At 36.0% G+C, this 11,083-nt stretch overlaps 1 protein-coding gene across 1 annotated transcript in view; it reads left to right on the top strand.

Annotated features, from left to right (window-relative positions):
• The first annotated feature begins 10,427 nt into the window (after positions 1–10,427).
• LOC102828972 (phosphoglycerate kinase 1-like) overlaps positions 10,428–11,083 on the top strand; it is a 1,247-nt gene continuing 591 nt past the window's right edge. The window contains exon 1 of the mRNA XM_006871643.1: positions 10,428–11,079. Within this exon, the coding sequence (XP_006871705.1) occupies positions 10,428–11,079 (652 nt within the window). The remainder of the gene's footprint in view (positions 11,080–11,083) is intronic.

Genomic DNA, 11,083 nt, shown 5'->3' with positions numbered 1-11,083 from the left:
GAAATGGACAATACATTGAAAAGGCAAAGGAGTAGAATTGAAGTGATGAAAGCCAGAACCAGTGAGCTGGAAGACAAACTGCCAACCAAGAATCCTCTACCCAACAAAACTGACAATCAAATATGACAGTATAATAAAACATTCCCAGATAAACAGAAGCTAAGGGGTTTTGTCAAAGCCAACCTCATGCTTGAAAACATCTTAAAGGGAGATTTTTGGGGCTGAGAACCAACAACAATAGACAACAACTAGAGACTGGCATAAGTAGCAGCATCACCAGCAGCTCCATCAACAGATGGAAGAGTACAGAACAGAACAAAACTATAAGAACTAATTCAGAGGATCTGGGAGGTCAGTCTAAGATCCAAACAATTACAATGTGAATGAAGGTAAAACATAGGAACAGAGATCCAGGTGGTGAGAAGGTCAGGTAGATTACAGGATAAAATAGACTGTTTAAAATGGAGGAAAAAGTTAATATAAAAAAAGGTAACCTCAAAGAATTTAATACTTCACTACATACCAAGAATGAAAATCCAACAAGAACATGTAAACATCAAAACTATGAAGAAGAACACAAAAAACGTGAACTCAGCATAGGAAGGCATGCGGAACAAAGAAACTAGCAGTACCACACACACACACAACATAATGACAGCAATTAATTCTTATCTATTAATAATTACACTGAATGTACACAGATTAAATGCACCAGTTAAGAGACAGAGAGTGGCAGAATGGATAAGAAAACAAGATCCTTCAATATGCTGCCTGCAAGAGACACACCTCACTCACAAAGACACACCTCACTCACAAAGACACACCTTACTCACAAAGACAAAAAACTAAAGGTTAAAGGATGAAAATATATATACCAAGCTAATTGCAATTAAAAATGAGCAAGGGTGCAATACTAATCTCTGATAAAATAAACTTTAAGGCAAAAACTAGCATACAAGATAAAGTTGGATATTGTCTCCTGATTAAAGGGTCAATTGAACAAGATGACATAACCATTAAAAATATCTATGCTCCCAATGAAAGAGTTCCATAATACATAAAGCCATAAAACAAACTCTAATACATTTGAAGAAAGAAACTTACAAATCTACAATAATAATGGGAGATTTTAATACACCACTTTTGAAATAGGAGAGAACAACCAGAAAGAAATTCAACAAAGACACATAGGAACTAAACAACTCGATCATCCAACTTGACCTCATCGATTTGTGCAGAGCACTCAACCCAACAACAGCACAATACACATCATTTTCCAGTGCACATGGAACATTCTCCAGAGTAGACCGTGTGTTGGGCCATAAAACAAGTCTCCATAAATTTACAAACATCAAAATACTACAAAGCATCTTCTCAGGCCACAATGCTATAAAACTAGAAATCAACAATAGGATGACCAAGGAAATAAAGTCAGATGCATGGAAACTTAATAACATCCTGTTTAAAAGCTACTGGGTAGTAGAACAAATAAAACGCAAATTCACAAAGTTCCTAGAAACAAATGAGAACGAAAACACAGCATACCAAATATTTGGGACATGACAAAAGTAGTGATGAGAGGACAATTTATTGCAATAAAAGAGAATGGACCTTTCCTTGGTGCATTCCTCAGAGCAAGATGTGGTACCAGCAACTGTTTTGGAGCCCACCTGAGAAAATTTGGCCAGGGTTCCTGCTCTTGCTGGTACATGCTCCAAACGGCACGGTCGCATCTGGAAATAGGCCTCAACATGTACCACCAGTGCTTCCATCAGTAAGAGAAGGATATAGGCTTTATTAAGTTGTACTAAGTGATCATCTTTGAGTTGATTATCCAGGACACATCTACTAAACAAAAACAATGCCAGCACTTTGTACATAAAATAAAAATTTCAATTATGAAAAATAAGATAATAGGACGTCCCCATGAACGTTTTGAAGTCCCTTCGTGTGTTCTATGGAACTGTGTAACTGTTCGAAAAATTTATGTTAAAAATTTTTCTCCTAACAATACAATTTATCCTCTAATGTTTATTAATATAGTATCAATTAATGTCAAATTCTTAATTGGCCAAACAAATAGTGTTGAAAATGTCACAACCCAATTAAAGATTGGCACAGTGGCAGCAGCAATGGGTTCAGGTGTAGCAATGATTGTGAAGCTGGCACAGGACTGGGCAGTGTTTTGTTCTGTTGTGTATAGGGTCACTATGAGTCAGTACGGACTCGATAGCCCCTAACAACAACAAAGTGTAAACGAGTATTTTGTCTCTCTGGACCTATTGCCCTGCTGCAAAACTTTTAGGGATACTTAGCAAAGGAAGCCTTTGTCACAGCTGAGATGCTCATAAAACCACATAGAATGCAATGATATAGGATGCCTGTGGTTTGAACATGATGTGAACTCTCCTCTTTTTATCAATCCCAAACATCAAGCTACATACAGTATAGGTTTGAACTTTCATATCAACTGTCAAGAGAAAAAGTATCAGCTTAGTCAAAGGCAGCTGGTACTTCATGAAAAACTCTGGAAAACATCTCATGTTTCTTCTTAATTTGTAGTGGTCTTTCTATCTGGAAGTTATGTTGTCAACAAAGGTCTTCTCATAATGATTCATAAACTGGAAACTGGCCCTTAATGTATCTAAGTTTGTCATTACCTACAACAACCTACAAAGGTATTTGTTTTACTAAGATGTAAGAGAAAGGAAAAATGGGCTATGAAAGATGTCTTTAAAATGTGGGCAATAATTCTGTAGACATCATGTAACTATCACACTGTTTGCTAAGGTACTCTCTTTGTAGACTGATTTGAACTACAATTAATTTTAAGAGTGGGGTCAAGTGCTAGATCTAAAATAGTTACATATTTTTTCATCTTCCTAAATTTTTTTTTTTTTTAATTTAAGACATACAAATGTGCATTCACTTGCCAACCTTTGGAGTTAATGCCAACGACTTGACTTGGAGAGTTGGATGTATTCATTGCAATTCTTTGTTGAGTTAAATTCATTCAGCTGGCCAAGAATGCATCATTTGTGGATTCTAGTTCCAGTTTCTTTAAAGTGGAGTGAGAGTTTTAAGAATTTTAAATGTAATTTTAGTGCATGATCTAACTAGATTTTTATGAAATATATTCCAAATGATTGTCTCACCAGTATTATATTCAAAGGCATTTTTTAAAACCAATTGGTATACCAAGACTGCAAGATGCTGACTGCTCTTTTGCCAGTTTGTTTCTCGGGAAATGAGTGAATGGCTCTCCTTGGATAACCAGTAGGCTTATCTCTTGCTATAAAAAAAAGGTGGATTCCCCAGGTGCAATTCAAATTGGTTATAACATTCATCTGGGCTCATCATGTTGTCCTTATGACACTTGTAGGCAAAGTGAGCTGATATAAATGTGGTCATGTTCCTGTTGCTTACTGTGCCATAAATAGCAATGTCCTTTGTATCTGACCTGAAGTCTTGTGTCTTCTTTCAGCCTCCATGAACTAGTTGTTATTAAGTGCCATCGAGTTGGTTCCCACTCGTAGCGACCCTGTTCTGGGTTTCTGAGGAGTGGCTGGTGGGTTTGAGCAGCTGACCTTGAAGTTCAAACTAACTTTGAGGTTCAGCATATTATCCTGCAGTGCCACACCAGGACTCCCATGTAATAGTAGCAGCCTAATTTATTAGCCTTTAAGTAGAATAAATATGATGACCCAGATCCAACAGTCTTTAGTAAGTAAGCCTACAGCGAATAGGTGGGTTTGTAAATAGGTGTATTGGGAACATGGCCTGTTAGCTGCATGAATTCAGTGTTCAATGTATTTCAGTCTGAATATTGATTTTTCAGTGGTTAAGTTATGTACAAGTTAGTTAAGATAGCACATATGATGTCAATAAAGGCTAATATTCATCTAGTTTTAATAAAAGCAAATGGATTATTTAATATAGGGATACTGGTGTAGTGTTGTAGGATAAGCACTAGATTTCTAACCACAAGGTCAGTAGTTCAAACCCACCAGCCAGTCCTCAGAAACCCTATACAGGGTTGCTATGAGTCAAACCAACTCAATGGCACTTAACAACAACAATGTGTAATATAAAAGAAAAGGTATCCATAATGGAAAGAAATAATAGTCACAAAGTACTTAAAATCAAAGTTAATGAGCATAAGAAAATTGGATATGCTTTTCTATCCTTTGATTGACACCCTAATAATAATTGATTCCTTATATTTTCAGGGCAATTGGGAAGCAGTTCTGTATGCTTTGTATCAGTGTTAAAAATTCATTCATGCCACTGTCTCTTGTTTGGTCACGTCTATATTTGATGTTGGAGTCCTGGTATGGCCCACTGGGTTAATGCGCCAGACTGCAAAGCTGTTTGTTTGAACTGCAAGGTCAGCAGTTCAAACTCACCAGCTGCACCTCAGAAACCCTATACAGTGTCGCCATGGGTCGGAACCGACTTGACGGCACTTCACAACATCAATATTTGATGTTGATTCTTATTAGATATTACAAAAGAGAGATTTTTAATATTATACAGGACTCAACCAGTAACATTCCCCCACATAAAATCATCAGTTTTCTCTGAATATAGTTAAATTGAACTATGAGGAAAAATAAGAGATTTTTCTTTTCAGCTACTAACCATGCTTTATAAGCATAAAATTTATTTATTCTATTAAAAATATTCATTATTTCTGGTTTCCATCAACACTGTACACCATCACATTAAGCATATTTAATTTTATTTTTACAGCATCAGAATTAGAATGTTGAAATATTCATTACAAATAATATGCATTACTAATTGAGCCTGGTATGACACTGTAGGATAAGCACTGGACTGCTAAACACAACAAGCTTAACAACAATTATAATTATATATATTGCATATTTTTTGTTGCTGTTATGTGCCATCTATTTGGTTTTGACCCATAGCGACCCTGTATAGGGTTTCCAAGAGTGACAGGTGAGATTGAACTGCCAACATACTAGTTAGCAGTCTAGTGCTTATCTGACAGTGCCACACCAATGCTCTATTGCATATATATATATTTATTGTTGTTTAGTGCCTTCAAGTCAGTTCCAACTCATAAAGACCCTGTATAGAGTTTCCAAGGAGTGGCTGGTAGATTTGAACTGCCAACCTTGCATACATATGGAGTCCTGGTGTGGTGCTGTGGGATAAAGTACTGGACTACAAGGTCAGTTTGTACTGCAAGATTGGCAATTCATACTCATCAGATGCTCCTTGGAAATACTTTAAAGGTCACTATGAGTTAGAACAGACTTGATGGCACTTAACAATATATTTATATGTACATATATATGTGTATATTTGTTGTTGTGGACTGTGGAGTTGGCTGTGGCTCATAATGACCCTATATAGGGTTTCCAAGGAGTAGCAGGTGGGTTTCAACAGCCAACCTTGTGGTTAGCAGACTTGGCTGTACTTCTTCCGACACAGATATGGTTAGTCTTCTGGTAGTCCATGGTACTTTTAATATTCTTTGTCAACACCATAATTCAAGTGCATCACCATTTCTATGGTCTCCTTACTTATAGTTCAACTTTCACTTGCAAATGAGATAATCGAACATACCATGGCTTGAGTCAAGTGCACTTTATTCCTCAAACTAATATCTTTGATCTTAAACACTTTAACAGGTCTTTTGACATAGATTTGCCAACTGCAGTTGAGAAATCAACCAACCTATTAAATAATTGGGCAATTCTGCAAAAAGGCAATCTATAATGTTAAAGAGTAAAGATGTAATTTTCAGGACTAAAATGTACCTGATCCAACCTGGATTATGAATAAGCAAGACCAGAAGAGAATTGATAAATTTTAATTCATGGAAAAATTGAATGAAAAGAATGGAATTTGTCCACAAGCTTTTTGAAGCCTCCTCATGTTTTTTACATATGTAAAGTCTAATCTCAATAATACAAAGTAGAAAATAAAAATTATCCATGATTTCCACTATACCAGAATAGTCATTGTAACTTTTTTGGGTATTTAGGCTGTTTCCAATTATAAAAAAATATTATGTATAAAGTAACAATATAACAGATGAATCCCTGAAATTTTAGCAGGTTACCACAGGAGAATTTCATTTCTGGCTCATATACAGTCCAGTATATCTTTAAATGATGATCCTGGAATCGCAGATTCCTTTCATAGTATGGCTCTGCCATCTTGGGCATGAAGCTTCCAAGGTCACTATGGGAAAGGAAAGAGCGTGAATAATTACTAATAATACAAACCTGGAATGAGAACACATCACATCTCACACATTCCATTGGCTAGAACTTAATCACACAGTCATCTTTAATTCCAAGTGGGGCTGTGAAATATAGGTTTGCTCTGTTCCCTATAAGATGAGGAAGTGGGGTTGGTGGTCATCAAATAATATCTGCCACATATTGAGTGTAGCTAATCTCCATGGGTAAATTTACTCACATTCATAGTTACTTCTTCAAGAGAAATTTTCAGAAGTCCTGAATACTTTTATTATTTTTAAATATTTTGAACAGATGTAGGAGTCTTAACCCTTCTTCTTATTTCCAAGAAGTAGGATGAATATATTAGCATTCTTGTCAGGAATTCTCACTTACTAGAACTTGTTGAGAAAAAATCATGTATCAGTAGACTTCCTGCCCTATGATCATTTACCTAATGTATGTTAGCTTTAAAACACACTATTGATGAAAAAACTGTAGTTTACATATGTATTTTTGTGTACATACTTTATTAAACATAGTGTGTAAATATGTTTGAGTTATTTTTAGAGACATATTCATATTTCTTCATCACAAAAGTTTGGGGATCTTAAAGAGAATCATTTATTTCTTTGACTGTAAATTTCTTTTGAAAGGTCATAAAAAAATTTTCAATTCATCTAAGATAACTTAAATATTCAAATTATATAGCTCTGAATTTTGTAATTTTTTATTCATACAAGTCTCTCCAAAATTATTTTCTATTCATTACTTATTCCACTAAAATTCATAATCAACAAAAATAAGCAGCAAACAAAGAGAATTCCTACAAGGATGAATATAATTTTCTGGAGTCTGAAATATTAAGTGTCAGCTGTATTTAATATATATTTGCTCTCTTGTTTCCTATCCCATGGAACCAATTCATGGAATTTACCATTTCTTAAAGATGATGTGTTTTGGTCCCTGTGCCTTTTCAATTGTCCAAAATTTGATTACTGCTTTTCTTCCTTTTGACACTTTTTTCCCTGGCTTCTCTTTGACTTATTGTGTATTTGTTTCACTTGTTTATAGAATGGATATTTTCACACAGTTTACTGCACATTTTTGTTATTTGTCCACAAGTACTAAATACAAGTTAACTTCCCTTCTGTATTTCCTCCTTAAAGTAATTGCCAAAACACTTAGCAATAATCCTGTCTTGAAATAGAAAATATGGTTCAGAGACTTGAACCAAATGAAATATCGATTCAGGGTGGAGAATATTTTGATGTTTTAGTTTTGTTACAGTTCAGTTGTTTTAGAAAATATGTAGGTTTAGATTTAGTTCAGGCTGGTTCACTGGTTTTTTTGTTTTTAATGGATTTGATTTATAGTTCTGTAAAAACTTTAATATTGGGTTTCGGTCAGAGAGGACACATTCAGCAAAATAGTTGTTTGTTTCCAATTTTGGCTCATGGATCATTACAAGGTCTTATTGTTGTGGTTATTTCCAGAGACACAGCATGAAGTTTGCACCTCACTGTGGACTCTTCCTCTAGGAGAAGAGTAATCGATGTCCTTCACTCCCAGCAGAATTGTGACCATTCATGGTAGAGCTAATGTTATGTAAGATATGGGGACATTAAAAGGTTGCATGATAGGGATTATTTGAGTTTTAAATCATGATAGGATTTTTCTTTTTATTATTCTATAAATGGATAGGAGATTTCCTATAATCTCAAAATTTAACCTTTACATTGGCCTAATTAAACATTGATTTTTTTTTCTTTTTGATTTATTTAAACATACCATTTAATGGGCTTTGCTTTCAGAATTAATGCAGACTTCCAGGAGAGCCAAATGAAAGACTGGTGGTCAGAACTAATCAGTTTTGTCTTCACATTTGCTAAACATAGTGAAGGATTATCAAGTTAACTGAGTATAAAGGTAGTTGCAATACCATTCTTCCAGCCTAAGAATGTTTAATGAAAAGTTAAACTTTAAAATATTGCTAGGGTTGTCATTGAGTAAGGGGGGACGGAGGGCGGGAAGAAAATCCTCTCACTAGAAAAACTCTTTAAAGGCTGGATAAATAGTCAGGAGTGTGTTTAATACAACTAATTTATAGATGAATGTGGTGCCAAACTGGAATACATTAACAAGGTAAGGCTTCGGGGTCTCTAGGTAAGATAATATATTGCTTTCATTAAAAAGCAATCTGCATGGACGATATCCACCACCACTGGAAACTCTGCAGCTGTCACCTTTATCAGGGGAGCAAGAGCAAGCCACTACATTTTAATCACTGGAGTTTGTCAGGAACAAAAAACAGCCAGCTTCCCACAAATCAACAGACATGTATCCTGATAAGAAAAGTGCATTGGAAAAGGACAGCTACACACCACATTACACCACCTATTCTAGGATGATCAAAGCTCTGTAATTGTTGAAGATAAATCTACTCAATTGGGCTTTAGGATGAAACCATTTTCTTTGAACAAAGCAGACACATATTTACACAAATTATCCATGACTTGGAACATGCTTAGGTCCAAGTATTTCTTGCAGTCTGGGAAGAAATAGACAATAGAATGTTAATGCTTGAGGCATGTTCCCTCTACTCTTATTCCAGTAACTTCTTTCTGGTTATGTGATGCTTTGATAAAATTGAGAATCCATCAGGGGGTAAAAATAGAATCAAAGTCAAGACACAAACAGCTGTTTGGAAACAAAAGGCCTGCACAAGTGAGACAAGAATGGGGATTACATCCTCACATTCTCACACTTCTCAGACTCACACTTAGAGCAACAGTGATGGACATTCCAGTCCTGTTTCAATTCAGCAGAATATAAAGGCTTCGTAGCATATCTCTTTGTTTTAGCTGATTTGACAGACTCTCTGTACTTTGCAGGTAAGCACTCAACTCAAAAAATAAAAATAAAAAGTTAAAAACAAGCAAACACACATAAAAAAACTGCATAAGTATAAGGGAGCTTCAAAAAGTTCATTGAGAATTCCATGATCTTTTAATTCTATTTTCTACAAAATTTTTGAAGCACCATCATATAAATACTACAATTTTTTTTTTAAAGAATTGAGGAATCATGATGAAAATGCTGATTATAAGATAGATGTATCAAGCTGACCAAATCAGTTGGAATTTTCAAATAAGAGTGTTTCAAATTTAATGGCATCTTGAAGGTCACAGTCGTGTAGGGAAATGAAGCATATGATGCTAACACTTGATTGCAAAATGTGGCCCGTTTATTTTTATTTTATAAAACAAGTTACACAAGATCCACCCATGTAATGACTAATAAATGGTAAGATCCATTGGGAGAAAAGACCATGTCTTTTGGCTCTTAAAGTTATAATTAATGAGTCCAGCACACAGTAGCAGCTTCCTATGATATCAGAGTAATCATTACAAGATATTCTTGCAGTGATGACTTGGCAAGTATTCATCACAAAACACCATATATTTTGCCAATATAAACATTGAAAATACCTTGAATTAGTTGCTTCATATCATCTAAGCTCATATCTATAATTTAATAAATACTGATCCTTTGCAGTTTGGGTATTACCTACTCTCTAAAAATGTATGAGTGAAATTGGAACTTCCTTGCAAGGTAGAAGCTAGAAAGACTAAAATAAACTTGGCAGCCAGGATAATTATCCAATAACTGATGCTGCCCGATATCACAGAGCATATTTATAATGAGAGTTTCCTGTAATTAAAGAAAAACTAACTGTAAAGGAGTAGAAAGAACAAATATTTCATTCCTGCTGACTTTGGATCGATCAGAAGGAGTATTGCAAAAATAAAGACTTGCCTGTTTATTGTAAAATAGAAATACAGTCCTGTGTTGCTTAACATTCACAATACATTTGAAATAGGACATCATATGATTTGGATGTTGTGCAATCCCGAGCAATAGCACTCACTGGTTTTCCATCTTCATGTTGTTTAATAACCTTTTGTTTCACTTCCAAATCGATAAGTCTCCTTTGCTTCTTGCTTCTGCTATCACTAGCACTAGCTTTTGCTCTGTTTGGGAGCCATGATACACTTCAAGGCAATATTTTCTAAAGAAAATTAAACAACAACACTCAAGAGAGACAGGATACGTCTCTTTCCACACGTTTCTCCTGCGCTCCTAGGCTGTTGCAGCTCACAGTCTCTTTGTGCCCCCCGAGCAACTCGTCTTTGCTGTATTGCCAAGATGTCTCTTTCTAACAAGCTTACTCTGGAGAAGCTGGACGTGAAAGGAAAGCGAGTGGTCATGAGAGTGGACTTTAATGTTCCTATGAAGAACAACCAGATAACAAACAACCAGAGGATCAAGGCTGCCATCCCGAGCATCAAATTCCGCTTGGACAATGGAGCCAAGTCAGTTGTTCTTATGAGCCACCTTGGCCGGCCTGATGGTGTCCCCATGCTTGACAAATACTCCTTAGAGCCAGTTGCTGTAGAACTCAAATCTTTGCTGGGCAAGGATGTTCTTTTCTTGAAGGACTGTGTGGGTCCAGAAGTAGAGAAAGCCTGTGCTGATCTAGCTGCTGGTTCTGTCATCCTGCTGGAGAACCTTCGCTTTCATGTAGAAGAAGAAGGAAAGGGAAAAGATGCTTCTGGGAATAAGGTTAAAGCCAAGCCAATTGAAATAGAAGCTTTCCAGGCTTCACTTTCCAAACTAGGGGATGTCTATGTCAATGATGCTTTTGGCACTGCGCACCGAGCCCACAGTTCCATGGTGGGAGTGAATCTGCCACAGAAGGCTGGTGGTTTCTTGATGAAGAAAGAGCTGAATTACTTTGCCAAAGCCTTGGAGAGCCCAGAACGACCCTTCCTGGCCATCCTGGGCGGAGCTAAAGTTGCAGA

This window comes from Chrysochloris asiatica, unplaced genomic scaffold, assembly GCF_000296735.1.
Source record: "Chrysochloris asiatica unplaced genomic scaffold, ChrAsi1.0 scaffold00171, whole genome shotgun sequence".
NCBI lineage: Eukaryota > Metazoa > Chordata > Mammalia > Afrosoricida > Chrysochloridae > Chrysochloris > Chrysochloris asiatica.
The sequence above is the reverse complement of the archived record's forward strand: the minus strand, read 5'-3'. Positions and strand labels throughout refer to the sequence as shown.